The 17,456-nt window shown below is 38.8% G+C and overlaps 1 protein-coding gene across 4 annotated transcripts; it reads left to right on the top strand.

The window, feature by feature from the left end:
* Window positions 1–9,865: 9,865 nt before the first annotated feature.
* On the top strand, window positions 9,866–17,223 carry LOC139390018 (probable E3 ubiquitin-protein ligase DTX3). Of its 4 annotated transcripts, none has more exons than XM_071137123.1 (5): window positions 9,944–10,184; window positions 13,053–13,239; window positions 13,538–14,515; window positions 14,819–15,036; window positions 15,742–17,223. In XM_071137123.1, exons 3-5 carry the CDS (start codon window positions 13,694–13,696, stop codon window positions 15,809–15,811), a joined length of 1,110 nt encoding a protein of 369 aa, XP_070993224.1. In that variant the 5' UTR covers window positions 9,944–10,184; window positions 13,053–13,239; window positions 13,538–13,693; the 3' UTR covers window positions 15,812–17,223. The 4 variants fall into 4 exon arrangements, with proteins under 4 accessions (XP_070993222.1, XP_070993223.1, XP_070993224.1 ...); XM_071137124.1 differs by having other exon boundaries at window positions 10,022–10,184; window positions 13,001–13,239; window positions 15,742–16,150; XM_071137121.1 differs by lacking the exon at window positions 13,053–13,239 and having other exon boundaries at window positions 9,866–10,184.
* The last annotated feature ends 233 nt before the right edge of the window (window positions 17,224–17,456 follow it).

The following is a 17,456-nucleotide window of genomic DNA, read 5'->3' on the forward strand; positions in this document are numbered from 1 at the left end:
TGTTAGATCATGTAGATTAATCAGCTGATTGCTCCGTTACAATATCTTACCCACCTGCTAAATCAGCCGTGTGATTGATCGTATCCATGCAATAATGACTGATCATTAGCCAATTAAAATTCAGATAAAGCTAGCCCACAACGCAACGAGACACCTTCTCGGGAATATAAAAAAAAAAAATGATGAACCGCCGGAAGAGTCAGTCCTCGTCTTGGCATTCACATTATGAAGATTGAATCTATTTATTTATGCCATGCCACTACTGGCATCAGTTAGCTATCATTAATTATCATCATGTTGACTCATTAAGCAGTCGGGTGCATCTCCTTCGATGTGTCCCAAATGACATACTATTTTCTATGTAGTGAACTTCCCAATGAGGCTCTGGTCAAAATTTGTGCACTATATAGGAAATAGGGTGCAATTTAGGACTTGTATTAGCTGCCTCCATGCTGCTGTCTCTCTGGCTCCATAGTTCCAGTGTCAGCTATAGTCAATAAAATGGCTTTGCCCAGCCCCATGTTCCCACATCACTTATCACCTCATTGATCCACTAATCACATCATCATAATGTCTCATCATCTCATCATGATGTCTCATCACCTCATCAAAATGTATCATCATAATGTCTCATCACCTCATCATAATGTCTCATCACCTCATGATCTCATAATAATGTCTCATCACCTCATCATCTCATCATAATGTCTCATCACCTCATTATCTCATAATAATGTCTCATCACCTCATCATCTCATCATAATGTCTCATCACCTCATCACAATGTCTCATCACCTCATTACAATGTCTCATCTCCTCATCACAATGTCTCATATCACCTCATAATAATGTATTTCTAATGATTTTAGGGATGGTGGGATAATGCATTCCAAATAGCACCATATTCCCTATTCAGTGCACTACTTTTGACCAGGGCTTTTATTATGGGCATGCAGCAAAATCTTCGAAATATGTACATCCTTCCACTTCCACTCTTCAAATTGGATTGCCTAGCACTTGTAAACTGAAGGGTAAGGTAGTATCCAGACCCAGTTGTTGAGACTATGACAATTTAAAGACTGAATTGATGTGGTCTTGAGTGGACTACTAGATCAAAAGTCCATGGGCCCTTTCTTCAATTGTAAGAAAGTCAAGTAAACCTGAATACAGTAGAGTAGAATACAGTAGAGTAGAATACAGTAGAGTAGAATACAGTAGAGTAGAATACAGTAGAGTACAATAGAGTATAGCAGAGTACAGTACAGTACAGTAGAGTACAATAGTATAGTACAATAGAGTACAGTACAGTAGAGAAGAGTACAGTAGAGTATAGTAGAGTATAGCAGAGTACAGAACAGTACAATAGAGTATAGCAGAGTACAGTACAATAGAGTACAATAGAGTATAGTGCAATAGAGTACAGTACAGTAGAGAAGAGTACAGTAGAGTATAGTACAATAGAGTACAGTACAGTAGAGAAGAGTACAGTAGAGTACAGTAGAGTCGAGCACAATAGAGTATAGCAGAGTATAGAAGAGTACAGTACAGTAGAGTAGAGTAGAGTACATTATATTACAGTACAGTAGAGTACAGTAGAGTACAGTACAGCACAGTAGAGTACAGTAGAGTTGAGTACAGTAGAGTAGAGTAGAGTAGAGTAGAGTAGAGTAGAGTAGAGTACAGTACAGTACAGTACAGTACAGTACAGTACAGTAGAGTACAGTACAGTAGAGTACAGTACAGTAGAGTAGAGTATAGCACAGTACAGTAGAGTACAGTAGAGTACAGTAGAGTAGAGTACAGTAGAGTACAGCACAGTAGAGTACAGTAGAGTAGGTGGAGTAGGGTACAGTAGAGTAGAGTACAGTAGAGTACAGTACAGTATAGTACAGTACAGTAGAGTACAGTAGAGTACAGTACAGTAGACTACAGTAGAGTACAGTAGAGTACAGTACAGCACAGTAGAGTACAGTAGAGTTGAGTACAGTAGAGTAGAGTAGAGTACAGTACAGTAGAGTAGAGTACAGTACAGTACAGTAGAGTAGAGTAGAGTACAGTACAGTAGAGTAGAGTACAGTACAGTACAGTAGAGTAGAGTACAGTACAGTAGAGTACAGTACAGTACAGTAGAGTAGAGTATAGCACAGTACAGTAGAGTACAGTAGAGTAGAGCACAGTAGAGTACAGTAGAGTAGGTGGAGTAGGGTACAGTAGAGTAGAGTACAGTAGAGTACAGTACAGTATAGTACAGTACAGTAGAGTACAGTAGAGTACAGTACAGTAGAGTACAGTAGAGTACAGTACAGTATAGTAGAGTACAGTAGTTTCAAATGTTATTGTCATGTGCACAAATACAGTGAAATGCCTTTTTTGCTTGCTCTTTCCCAACAATGCAGTAATCAATATCAGCAGTAATCAATATCAGCAGTAATCAATATCAGTAGTAATCAATATCAGAAGTAATCAATATCAGCAGTAATCAATATCAGCAGTAATCAATATCAGTAGTAATCAATATCAGCAGTAATCAATATCAGCAGTAATAAATATCAGTAGTAATCAATATCAGCAGTAATCAATATCAGCAGTAATTAATATCAGTAGTAATCAATATCAGTAGTAATCAATATCAGCAGTAATCAATATCGGTAGTAATCAATATCAGCAGTAATCAATATCAGTAGTAATCAATATCAGCAGTAATCAATATCGGTAGTAATCAATATCAGCAGTAATCAATATCAGTAGTAATCAATATCAGCAGTAATCAATATCAGTAGTAATCAATATCAGCAGTAATCAATATCAGCAGTAATCAATATCAGCAGTAATCAATATCAGTAGTAATCAATATCTACGTACTGGGCTGTCAGCACCCCCCTCTGTAGCACCATGCGATCGACGGCGGTGCAGTTGCCGTACCAAGCAGTGATGCATTAAGTCAAGATGCTCTCAATGGTGCAGCTGTAGAACTTTTTGTGGATGTGTAAGGTAGGGTACAGTACAGTATAGTTCATTATAGACGTTTGTGTTTTGTAAAAATCGATGTTTAGGCTCTTGGAGGTTGGAGCCACTCTGTTGGCTATGCATCTCAAACCTCTGTACTTGACCACTAGCCACATGGTTGTCCTCTGTAAGCTCAGTTGACAGAGCACAACGCGGTGGCTCTGTCACAGAGGCAATAACAGAACAGACACAAAGATGACACCTCTATATATTCTATGGTGTCAATTGTTTTGGATGTGACCATTTCTGATTGGACAATTTGGAATTATTTTGGAATTCAAAGAATCCACCACCTCTTTCATTTGGAACAGATTTACCTTCCAGCAGACATATACTGTATATTGAATGCTCAAAATAATGGCGAAATTATAATATTAAATACCAATGCAATTCCTCCAAAAAATAGATTTTGCTTAATTAACAAGTAAGGTATTTTGAAAGACATGCTAACCTCTTAACATTAACCAATAACATTCATTGTGATTGTAACATCTTAACATTCTAGTATGGGTCGGTTAAGGTTAGTACATTTCAAAACAATAAATACCACTTGTGTCTGTGCGCTGTAAACAAATAAGCATGCAACAGTAATTAGTGCATTGTGAACATTTGTTAATTAGCAACTGTAATTGAAAGAACAGAGCCACTTGTTCGTTTATTGAGTGTTGTTGTTTTATCTGCTTTGAGGTCTTAGAGTACAGTAACATAGATCTGCACTTCATGTAAAATAGATATAGTAACATAGATCTGCACTTCATGTAAAATAGATATAGTACCATAGATCTGCACTTCATGTAAAATAGATATAGTACCATAGATCTGCACTTCATGTAAAATAGATATAGTACCATAGATCTGCACTTCATAGCTAATAGATATAGTAACACAGATCTACACTTCATATCTCTATAAATATAGTAACATAGATGTACACTTCATATCTAATAGATATAGTAACACAGATCTACACTTCATATCTAATATATATATTAACATAGATCTATACTTCATATCTAATAGATATAGTAACATAGATCTACACTTCATATCTAATAGATATAGTAACATAGATTCTACACTTCATATCTAATAGATATAGTAACACAGATCTACACTTCATATCTAATATATATATTAACATAGATCTATACTTCATATCTAATAGATATAGTAACATAGATCTACACTTCATATCTAATAGATATATTAACATAGCTCTATACTTCATACCTAATACAGTACATAGATCTACATAGATCTACACTTCATATCTAATAGATATAGTAACATAGATCTACACTTCATATCTAATAGATATAGTAACATAGATTCTACACTTCATATCTAATAGATATATACAGTAACATCGATCTTCACTTCATATCTAATAGATATACACAATAACATAGATCTACACTTCATATCTAATAGATATAGTGCAGTAACATAGATCTACACTTCATATCTAATAGATATACACAATAACATAGATCTACACTTCATATCTAGTAGATATAGTGCAGTAACATAGATCTACACTTCATATCTAATAGATATACACAATAACATAGATCTACACTTCATATCTAATAGATATATACATTAGCATAGATCTACACTTCATATCTAATAGATATAGTAACATAGATCTACACTTCATATCTAGTAGATATAGTGCAGTAACATAGATCTACACTTCATATCTAATAGATATACACAATAACATAGATCTACACTTCATATCTAATAGATATATACATTAGCATAGATCTACACTTCATATCTAATAGATATAGTAACATAGATCTACACTTCATATATTGTATATATAGTGCAGTAACATAGATATACACTTCATATCTAATAGATATACACAATAACATAGATCTACACTTCATATCTAATAGTACAGTAACATAGATCTACACTTCATATCTAATAGATATAGTAACATAGATCTACACTTCATATCTGATAGTACAGTAACATAGATCTACACTTCATATCTAATAGTACAGTAACATAGATCTACACTTCATATCTAATAGATATAGTAACATAGATCTACACTTCATATCTGATAGTACAGTAACATAGATATAGACTTCATATCTAATAGATATAGTAACATAGATATACACTTCATATCTAATATATATAGTGCAGTAACATAGATCTACACTTCATATCTAATAGATAAAGTAACATAGATGTACACTTCATATCTAATAGTACAGTAACATAGATGTACACTTCATGTCTAATAGATATAGTACAGTAACATAGATATACACTTCATATCTAATAGATAAAGTAACATAGATCTACACTTCATATCTAATAGTACAGTAACATAGATGTACACTTCATGTCTAATAGATATAGTACAGTGACATAGATCTACACTTCGTATCTAATAGATATAGTACAGTAACATAGATCTAGACTTCATATCTAATAGATATAGTAACATAGATCTACACATCATATCTAATAGATATGGTACAGTAACATAGATATACACTTCATATCTAATAGATATAGTAACATAGATCTACACTTCATATCTAATAGATATAGTAACATAGATCCACACTTCATATCTAATAGATATAGTACAGTAACATAGATCTACATTTCATATCTAATAGATATAGTAACATAGATCCACACTTCATATCTAATAGATATAGTGCAGTAACATAGATATACACTTCATAATAATATGGTGAAGTTTATTAGGCCTACTCCTGTAGCAACTGTGCTATTTTGATATAGACAATTAGAAAAGTCTAATTACAAATTATATGTTGTGCATTTCCATATGCCGTCATTAATATAAGCAATTAGACAACTAAGTGTGAAGCCTACAAAATAGCAATATATTGTGCGATGTTGATGTCTGTATAGCCTAGTTTACTATATGATATAAACAAACACACAAAGGACGCTTAACAGAGGATGAACCGTAGCTTATAGTCAAAAAACACGGAATTATAGCTGCCTTTTCACAACAGAAAACAAGATAATTTTGCTAATGACAATGACAGTTTCATGAACCTTGAATCAAAGTGTCAACGAAAATATTTTCCACCCGTTACAAAAAACAACAACAGAGTCACAACAACAAGGTAATTAGTACGTGTGCCCCATGACATCTCTAGATGGGATTAGTGATGGGTTCTTGGAGGCTGGCTGGCTGTTCTGGGTGACTGTTGTCTCTCTATCCAGTTTATTAAAAAAAAAAGAGAGAGAGAGAGAGAGAGAGAGAGAGAGAGAGAGAGAGAGAGAGAGACAGAGAGAGAGAGAGAGAGAGCGAGAGAGAGAGAGAGAGAGAGCGAGAGAGAGAGAGAGAGAGAGAGAGAGAGAGACCCATTGTTTGACACGCGTCGAGGCGAGCCTGGCTTTGGCGCAACAGACAAACCTGGCTCCAACCAGCGGCTGGAATCCAATGATTCGCCTGGCAACCCTTTTTTTTTTATTCAGCTACACATGGCACCTAGACCTTTATACCGGCATCAAATCCCTTTCAACCACTCGTAGAAAAGTATCGATAATGAAACATTAATTTGGGAACAATAAAGCGTTGTTTATTGTGGGTAAATTGTATTCTCCTTTCGTTCCTTTTAGTTGGTCAACACACGCAGCAACAGAGGTCTGTGCACTTGAGATGTTGACGCCATTTAGTATTTCGGATATTTGATTAACTAAATTAAAGCACTTTTCGAAATATAAACCGAATGTCTAAATAAAGCGGATATTATAGTTTCCCCATAAGAACACACAGTGAATAAGACAGCTAGGCGTTTCACATGACAAATAGATCTTTTCCGTTTTCTCCATTTTTTTATGTAACCTGATATCAGCCAGTTGGAAATCAGCAGTAGGGCTGTTCAGGATATGGAATTAACTGTGCTGCTCCCGTCCTGCCACGAGGCTGTTCAGGATATGGAATTAACTGTGCTGCTCCCGTGTCATCCCTGCCACGAGCCTGTTGGGGACGTGAACTATTCTCTCGTGTCATCCCTGCCATGAGGCTGTTGGGATGTGAACTATTCTCCCGTGTCATCCCTGCCATGAGGCTGTTGGGGATGTGAACTATTCTCCCGTGTCATCCCTGCCACGAGGCTGTTGGGGATGTGAACTATTCTCTCGTGTCATCCCTGCCATGAGGCTGTTGGGGATGTGAACTATTCTCTCGTGTCATCCCTGCCATGAGGCTGTTGGGGATGTGAACTATTCTCCCGTGTCATCCCTGCCATGAGGCTGTTGGGGATGTGAACTATTCTCCCGTGTCATCCCTGCCATGAGGCTGTTGGGGATGTGAACTATTCTCCCGTGTCATCCCTGCCATGAGGCTGTTGGGGATGTGAACTATTCTCCCGTGTCATCCCTGCCATGAGCCTCTTGGGGACGTGAACTATTTTCCCGTTTCATCCCTGCCATGCCGTGCCGCCTGGATGCTCTCAAACAGCATTGCCGTTTTCCCTTGGCAGATTATGAATTGTACTTAATCCTTGTTGGATCCGCCACCGGCGTCCCTCCCTTGGTTCAATATTACTAATGTACATTCTATTGGCTGCATTAGACAGATGTCTAAATCTCCCTCAATCCGATTCGACATAATACTTTCACTGCTATTAAATCCACAGTGGTGTATTGTATGGTGGGCGCTGGGCTGTCTGGCTGGCTGCATAAATGCGTGGGCTGATATTTCGTTCACGAGAGGCAGCAAAGTGTCACATGGGTGTCTTTTTAGTTCTCAATTCAAGTTGTTGTGTTCTGAATGTGAACGGGTCTGTAGAGTCAGCGACTGGAAAGATGCTGTATCCTGCGAGATGCGCAAATCAATATAGAAAGAGAGATACATAAATCTGCCATCATGTCAGGACAGGACGGATCAAAAATAATGCTGGTCTTTTTTTCCAATCCATGCATCATTTTCATCCGCAGCGTCAGATGGTTGGGTGTGTGTCTAGATGAGATACCCTACCTCGGCTTAAAGTATCTGAATAGGCCTAGGCTACTTATTCACAGATGGTAGGCTAGCGATGTACATACCCGAATGTCCATATCGCGTATGCTTTTGATATCTTTGATTTTCAATTTTTATTATCTTGGATTTTCAATTGTTATTTGATATCTTGGATTTTCAATTGTTAAAACGGCTGAATAATAATTATACATTAATGATAGTAACAATACTTGTTCTAATAATTCACAATATTACAGGCTAATAATATATCTACAAATCAAAATGAAAAGTTAAAGTAATATGTCTTTAATGTTGATACATATTATTTGGAGATAAATACATGACAAGATTGTTTCATTATATTGTAGCTTATTTATTTAGAAAAAAAGGTGTCTGTCAAGAAATATATCCGTTGTTATTTCCATATTCATTATGCAGTATGCAATATAGAGTTACAGTACAATGACGCCATACAAATGAATGGCTTAAATCTTTTTTATTTTGCCAACCAAAATATGTGTTACCGATAACTAGCACATTTGTGCTAAGGTTTTCTCAAGTTCCGTTTGCATTTGAGGTATGACATTGACATAAACAGAAGATTGATTTATATTTTGGGGGTATTTTAATGCATGTATACTTTAAGCACAAAATATTAATTATAAAATCAACTATTGACCAAACATTTAGATTTATTAAAGAATTCACATCCTTTAAATTGAAATATAGTATTTTTTTCCCCTTACAAACAAGTGGTATAAGGCATGTTACATAATTATATAAATGATTATAATTTAATAGCTAGAATTTTTTTTTAAACTATGAAAAAAAGTCTACAGCGCGCTCTAAAATTATTATCACATAGGATGCATTATCAGGATTAAAATGACAAAATACTACCGAATAGAATCACAACATAACACATTGTTAAAAAAGACTTAATGTTATTACTACAATACAGAAATTGCAGACATTTGAGGACAACACAAAAACAATTTTGAGGTTATTAAAAGACAATTAGTCTTCAACGAATCTGAATAGGCTAAATAAACCTTGAGGATAAAATTGTCCCTTTCAAAACTCAACTCATAATCTTTCCGACTCCATCCATTGCAATAGCTCCATGCTCCACAGTCTAAACCGCCCGCGGCATGTATACAATAGGCTACAAACATACATACTGTGATCTCTGTTCCGGTCAGGCAGTCTCCAATTTTTTTTTTTTTTTTAGAAATGCTGCCTAAAATCTCTGTGCTCTCGTCTTCTTATATGGAGACTTAATTTAGAGTCTTTCATTCAGTGGCAGTCCTAGTGCAGGTGGCGTGTCTGTGAATACTGCGCCGATTCAATTGCAGAGCCTCACTCTTAGTCGAGTACCGTATCATTAATTTTAAGTTACTGAGAGCACCATATCATTACCGGCCAGAATAGAAAAAGTGTGTCACCAAAACAGCTGATTTGCATACAGAGATCTGTCTCTCAGTGTTGCCAATATTGCGGGTTTATCAGATTTGATTACTAAAAAAAAATAAAAAAAATAGAAAAACATAGATAAGAGAAACTCTCATACAGATCATGAAATATAGTTTCATATTATGTTTTGTTTGTGGGATGCTGGTTTATCCAAATGACATTAAATTCTAGCCAATCTAATATGCCAACTATCTTTACCCGAATTTAAAACATGTGTAAGGCTATGTGATTTAGCATTGTAGCGCATCGACGAAATAATCAATGAAAGCAATGTTAAACAAATATGATCCCAGTGTAAATAGAAATGATGACGATACCTGCTGTCACTTCTGTGGAGTACAGCACCATCTCGCTTAAAGAGAAGTCTCTGTGAAGAGTGTATGTACAGTGTTCTACTGTCCTCTAGCGGACGAAGAGAAGCGGGGCAGCTGATCTGGGACGAACACAAGAGATCACTCCCTTTATCAAAACGAAACTAAATGGTTGGACAGTTTAGGATCGGTTTCAAATTTGAAAAATGCTGAATGCGACTCAAGAATAAAACGACGGACATCGATCAAATAGATTGCTACGGTAAAGACAATATAGCCTTGATAATTTGTTCCTAAATACCGCAGAAGTAGATTTAGCGACCCCCCCGGGGAACAGGAAAGTTAGTTGGCTCTACCTCATAGCAACGAAGGGCGCACAACAACATACTTGCACCATGGCAAATGCGTCATTGAAAGAGGTATGTATGTGTACCCTAAAAATAAAATTAAGAAAAAACAACATTCTAATCTAGCCTTAAAACGCATTTAAACTGGCTCATTACATTTCGATCTACTCATTTATGTAATCGAAGATTCCCAAACACAGTGTAACGTTACCGTGTGGATTTGAGTCCGTTTTGGCTCTATCGAGCTCTATGGTCGACCGAAATGGTTCATCGGAGCACTAATATCAGCTTAATAACATTGGAAGTAAATGGACCAAATATGATTTTAATGCTACCATGCTTTTAGCGAAACCCAACCCAGGTATATTGCCTCGTGGTAGACTGTAGTTGTTCATCAAAATGCAGGTGGAAACCAGTTTTAGCCACACTGTAAAAAAAACACCCTCAAATCTAGTTGTTTCAACTAATTATTATTAAGTAACTGGTTTCAGTCTTTTTATTTTCTATACTGGACGTTTTGGGCCAAGTGTTACCTGAACTAAAAATATTTAGTTAGGCCAACTTTCGCTCAAATTTGAGAAAACTTCAATTTAAAACGTGTTGGTTCATAAAACTATACATTATTATTTAAGCATCTTAACTAAAAAAAAAAGGTAACGTTACACGCGGTTCTTGACCGGCACATAACATTTTCTACTGCTTGAGTTCCTGTTACTCGTATAGAATATTAGCTCAAAAGTGTTGTGGAGCTCCTGCATCTATATATAAACAGTACCGGCATCCAAAATAAGTACCGGAACCGATTTCAGTCCAAGTTAAGCACTGGTTACAAACACACAGTGCTTTTAACATATACACTACCGTTCAGGAGTTTGGCATCACTTAGAAATGTCCTTGTTTATGAAAGAAAAGCACTTTTTTTTTGTTCATTCCAAATAACATCGAATTGATCAGAAATACATTGTAGACATTGTTAAATGTTGTAAATGACTATTGTAGCTGGAAACGGCTGATCTACACAGGTGTACAGAGGCCCATTATCAGCAACCATCACTCCCGTGTTCCAATGGCACGTTGTGTTAGCTATCCCGTGTTCCAATGGCACGTTGTGTTAGCTATCCCGTGTTCCAATGGCACGTTGTGTTAGCTATCCCGTGTTCCAATGGCACGTTGTGTTAGCTATCCCGTGTTCCAATGGCACGTTGTGTTAGCTATCCCGTGTTCCAATGGCACGTTGTGTTAGCTATCCCGTGTTCCAATGGCACGTTGTGTTAGCTATCCCGTGTTCCAATGGCACGCTGTGTTAGCTATCCCGTGTTCCAATGGCACGTTGTGTTAGCTATCCCGTGTTCCAATGGCACGTTGTGTTAGCTATCCCGTGTTCCAATGGCACGTTGTGTTAGCTATCCCGTGTTCCAATGGCACGTTGTGTTAGCTATCCCGTGTTCCAATGGCACGTTGTGTTAGCTATCCCGTGTTCCAATGGCACGTTGTGTTAGCTATCCCGTGTTCCAATGGCACGTTGTGTTAGCTATCCCGTGTTCCAATGGCACGTTGTGTTAGCTATCCCGTGTTCCAATGGCACGTTGTGTTAGCTATCCCGTGTTCCAATGGCACGTTGTGTTAGCTATCCCGTGTTCCAATGGCACGTTGTGTTAGCTATCCCGTGTTCCAATGGTACGTTGTGTTAGCTATCCCGTGTTCCAATGGCACGTTGTGTTAGCTATCCCGTGTTCCAATGGCACGTTGTGTTAGCTATCCCGTGTTCCAATGGCACGTTGTGCTAGCTATCCCGTGTTCCAATGGCACGTTGTGTTAGCTATCCCGTGTTCCAATGGCACGTTGTGTTAGCTATCCCGTGTTCCAATGGCACGTTGTGTTAGCTATCCCGTGTTCCAATGGCACATTGTGTTAGCTATCCCGTGTTCCAATGGCACGTTGTGTTAGCTATCCCGTGTTCCAATGGCACGTTGTGTTAGCTATCCCGTGTTCCAATGGCACGTTGTGTTAGCTATCCCGTGTTCCTATGGCACGTTGTGTTAGCTATCCCGTGTTCCAATGGCACGTTGTGTTAGCTATCCCGTGTTCCAATGGCACGTTGTGCTAGCTATCCCGTGTTCCAATGGCACGTTGTGTTAGCTATCCCGTGTTCCAATGGCACGTTGTGCTAGCTATCCAGTGTTCCAATGGCACGTTGTGCTAGCTATCCAGTGTTCCAATGGCACGTTGTGTTAGCTATCCTGTGTTCCAATGGCACGTTGTGTTAGCTATCCTGTGTTCCAATGGCACGTTGTGTTAGCTATCCTGTGTTCCAATGGCACGTTGTGCTAGCTATCATGTGTTCCAATGGCACGTTGTGTTAGCTATCCCGTGTTCCAATGGCACGTTGTGTTAGCTATCCCGTGTTCCAATGGCACGTTGTGTTAGCTATCCCGTGTTCCAATGGCACGTTGTGTTAGCTATCCCGTGTTCCAATGGCACGTTGTGTTAGCTATCCCGTGTTCCAATGGCACGTTGTGTTAGCTATCCTGTGTTCCAATGGCACGTTGTGTTAGCTATCCCGTGTTCCAATGGCACGTTGTGTTAGCTATCCTGTGTTCCAATGGCACGTTGTGTTAGCTATCCCGTGTTCCAATGGCACGTTGTGTTAGCTATCCTGTGTTCCAATGGCACGTTGTGTTAGCTATCCCGTGTTCCAATGGCACGTTGTGTTAGCTATCCCGTGTTCCAATGGCACGTTGTGTTAGCTATCCTGTGTTCCAATGGCACGTTGTGTTAGCTATCCTGTGTTCCAATGGCACGTTGTGTTAGCTATCCCGTGTTCCAATGGCACGTTGTGTTAGCTAATGCACAACTGAGCAAAAGGACAAGTACATTATTATGTCTAGTTTTGAGAAACAGACGCCTCACAAGTCCCTAACTGGCTTCTTCATTAAATAGTACCCACAAAACACCAGTCTCAACGTCAACAGTGAAGAGGCGACTCCAGGATGCCTTCTAGGCAGAGTTCCTCTGTCCAGTGTCTGTGTTCTTTTGCCCATCTTAATCTTTTCTTTTTATTGGCCAGTCTGAGATATGGCTTTTTCTTTGCAACTCTGCCTCTTATGTCCATAGCCTCTTTTTTTTGGTAAGATGCCCAAATGATAATTTCTAATTGAATGAACATATGAGACAATTTGAGTGAACACATGTTTTTAAGTTGACTGAATTTTTTTGCCTAAAAATGTTAAGTTCAGCTAACCCTTTTGACTGAAAAGTTGAGTAAACAATTTTATTTATTTATTAGTATTTCGTTGAAAGAACTAGATGCATTTTACAGTGCAGGTTTGGTCAGATAAAGGTCTCGTAATGAGCCATCTGTCATTGTGCTATTTATGTCACACTCATTTACGTATTGAACTCGCTGAATGCTTCGTGTTTTTCAGGTATTTTCAGATGTCACTCTCACTGTAGATCCTAACACTTTCAAAGAGCCCAACCAGGTGAAGTACCTTCTCACTGGATGTGGTAACCGCGTTACAAGAACCTTGCACTACGAAGTGCGGGGATCATTTGATGAAATAGAGGACCTGTTTGTGAAGATGTCAAGTCTAGACAGATGTGCCGCCCCCAATCTCAGAGACAGTCCTCTTCGTCACCGACAGCGTCCTCGGTCACCTAGTCCAGTGAAACCAGTGGCGATAGTTGGAGCCGTTTGGGATTTCATCCAACAGAGATGCTCAAAGGAGTTGAAGAGAATCCAAGGGGAAGACGTCTTAATTCGTAAACCTCGGGACAAAATGCTGGTGACCTTTCAAAGCCACGGAAAAGACCCGGTTCGGGTTCATTTCGCCAGAGAGCGCTTTGTCACGTTCTATCAGAGACTCGCTACAGATCTGAAAGTGAAGACTTACAGTTTGGATCCACAATACTACAAAAGCTTGCAGGGACAGTTTCCAGAACTTTTGATTGAAGGAGGCCCCAGTAAAGACAATATTACAGTGACAGGGCGCTACATGCATATTGTGATGTTGGAGGATTTTCTACGGCACGGTTCCAGTTCCCCTGTGACATCACAACGACCCCTGACACCCCAGAGAGTTAGCCCCCGAGCCTCTGGTACTACACGCAACAAGCAATCGGACGACAAAGAATTAGAGTCATGTCCGATTTGTCTGGACACCATTAAAGAGGACAGAAAGAAGACGTTGGCATGTAAACACTCGTTCTGTAGAGGCTGTCTGGAGGAGGCGTTCAAGACCAAACCTGTCTGTCCAACCTGTGGGGCAGTCTATGGGGAACTGAAGGGGACGCAGCCAAAGGGCGGGACTATGGCTGTTACTAAGGAACGATCTTCTTTGTCTGGATATGAGAAGTATGGAACAATCGTGATTCAGTACCACATTCCAAGTGGAATACAGAAGGTAAGCGAGTTAAACATTCAAACTACATACAAAGCCACTACTCTACCACGGGCACATATCTAGCAGTGCTGTGTATTTTTTCATCCTTTCCTAGTTTCCATCCTTTCCTAGTTTTCATCCTTCCTAGTTTCCATCCTTTCCTAGTTTTCATCCTTCCTAGCGAATGTCCTTCCTTCAGCGAGACGATGGCCAGAATCCCAAGCACCCACCCTTTTTACGTGATCAAGATGCGCAAATCTACACAAAGCCATCTTGCTCATGTCGATCCTCTTCTGTTATACCAATACTGATCTGGTCACATAGGAGGAGCATCCCAACCCAGGTCAGACTTACCAGGGTGCATCCCGTACAGCGTATCTCCCAGATTCCTCGGAGGGCAGGAATGTTCTGGCTCTCCTGAAGAGGGCCTTCGACCAGCGACTCACGTTCACTATTGGCCGATCTTCCACCACAGGCATGGAAAACATGGTCACGTGGAACGACATCCACCATAAAACCTCCAGGAGCGGAGGCACCAGTTGGTAAGTACAGTATGGCTGGATGCACTCCATTCTGTAGAACGGGTTACATGTTGCAATGCATGACTTACACGCATAATGAGCTAATTACAAGACATTTTATAAACTGGGTGGTCCGATCCTTGAATGCTGATTGGTTGACGGCCGTGGTATATCAGACCGTATACCACAGGTGTGACAAAACATGTATTTTTACTGTTCTGATTGGTAACCAGTTTATAATAGCAATAAGGCAACTCGGAGGGGGTTTGTGGTATATGGCCAATATACCACGGCTAAGGGCTGTGTCCAGGCACTCCGCGTCGCGTCATGTTAAATCAGCCAGGGGAGGCTGGCTCATAATAATGGCTGGAACGGAGCGGATGGAATGGAATCAAACACATGGAAACCTTGGGTTTGATGTATTTGATACCATTCCATCTATTCCGCTCCAGCCATTACCACAAAGCCCGTTTTCCTCAATGAAGGTGCCACCAACCTTCTATATTGTCCATATACCACACCCCCTGGGCCTTATTGCTTAATTATAAAGGGGGTTGTACATTCTCATAACATGTCTGTCAATGCATTATAACGGCATCACACTGCATTAGATCTGCGAGATGGAAGCGTTACCTTAAATTCCATTATAGGAAGTACAAACTCAAAAGGGGGACAGTCGTTATGAACTTAAGGTTTTTAAAAAAAACAATTTTTATGGTTTCTCAGCTATGGATACCCTGACCCCGACTACCTGAGACGTCTACAGGATGAACTGAAGGTCAAAGGAATCTATTGACATGTCATCTGCATGTCTCGCAACTACCGATATGCAAGAATGAAGAAAGAGAGGTCACAAATACATGTGGTACACACAGCTGCTTCAGGTTAACTCTTGTGAAATGAAGATGGTTTTTCTTGTTGTGGAAACGTAACAAAATAATGTCACTAAAACCGAAGGGGTACTTAACAGTCACTGATAATCAGAACAAAACAGGTTTTAGAAGGGGTTCTGAAAGACAGTCATGGGCATGGTGCTAACGACACCCACCGTGCTATTCGATACCCCCCCCCCCGTGAGCGCCCACTAGATCTGCCCAAGAAGATGCAAACAAAAGGCCACGCACCAAACTTAAAAGACAGGCAACAAACCAAAAAGGTGAGCAAAACAAAAACAAAAAAACCAGGGAAGATCAGACAAAGGAATGTTTGTCTAGAAATCACACAGGGATCGGCAACTAAAAAGGTGTTAACCCTCCACTTCTCTGAAGACAACTAGAGCACTGGGCTAGCCACTCTTAAATATCACCGAAACCATCTTACCACTAACGAGACGGTAACCAGCATAAGTGTAACACATACTAACAAGGTGCCACCACTCAGTGTGCCCTACGTGCTAACGTGCTAAAAAAAAAAAAAAGACCAAAAACTTGAACAAATTTTTCTTTGTAGGCTGTCACTCAAAAGAAAACAACACTAAGAAATACACTGAGTTTAAGATGTAATAAAATGACAGAAAAAGACCCCCCACCCCCCCCCCCATCTCCCACTCACAGAAACCATTCGGAGTAAAGAAATTAACAAATTGTGGTTTCTTCTTTTAATTTATTGAACATAAACAAGTACATAAGCTACTATTTTCATAACTTGTAAAAAGCCCCCCCCCAAAAAAAGCTGAATTCATTTGAAGAAAAAGCCATAAAAACTGAATACAGAAAATATTTGGCCTTGTTGTTGTGACAATATATTCAGTATGTATTGTTATATTACCATTAATTAATGTCTATAAGGCACCAAATGATAAGTAGCATAATAACATAATACTTTTAAAGCATTAAATAAAATACAAAAAACATCCAGATAAAAGAGATCAAAAATCAAAGTATACCACTGACCATCATATACATCTCCAACTGATTAACATTTCCTGTGAAATATTTGACTTAAGTTTGTACTTTTGAGTTCCTTTTTTATTTTTTTTTATTTTATGTTAATTGATATTCATGACATCATCCCTTGGTGCACTTGATTTATGTGCTTCCAGTTGCAACAGTATACCCTTCTTCATTAGATACATGACACTGGTACTGCTAAAAAAACAAAATGTCAAGATATCCTTATAAAATGTCAGTAATACAGATTATGAACAACGTGTTAGTAACAAAACGCCTTTGGAATCTTTATTAAAACCAAAGTCACGAAACCAACGTCCACCTGTGTGCTGATCCGGTTCGTGTTACTATTCCAACGACCGGTATTTAAAACAATATTAATGTGATTTGGCCACTGAATTATGGAAAACAAAAACGAACAACGCGTTACTAATGAACTGGTGTTTATATTTGTTACAATAACCTGACGTATATTTAAAATGGGAAAATCATTAGTCATTCATTTTTGTTTTATTAAAAATAATAATATATAATATAAAATAATATATGACC

Source organism: Oncorhynchus clarkii, chromosome 30 (genome assembly GCF_045791955.1).
Source record: "Oncorhynchus clarkii lewisi isolate Uvic-CL-2024 chromosome 30, UVic_Ocla_1.0, whole genome shotgun sequence".
Classification (NCBI taxonomy): domain Eukaryota; kingdom Metazoa; phylum Chordata; class Actinopteri; order Salmoniformes; family Salmonidae; genus Oncorhynchus; species Oncorhynchus clarkii.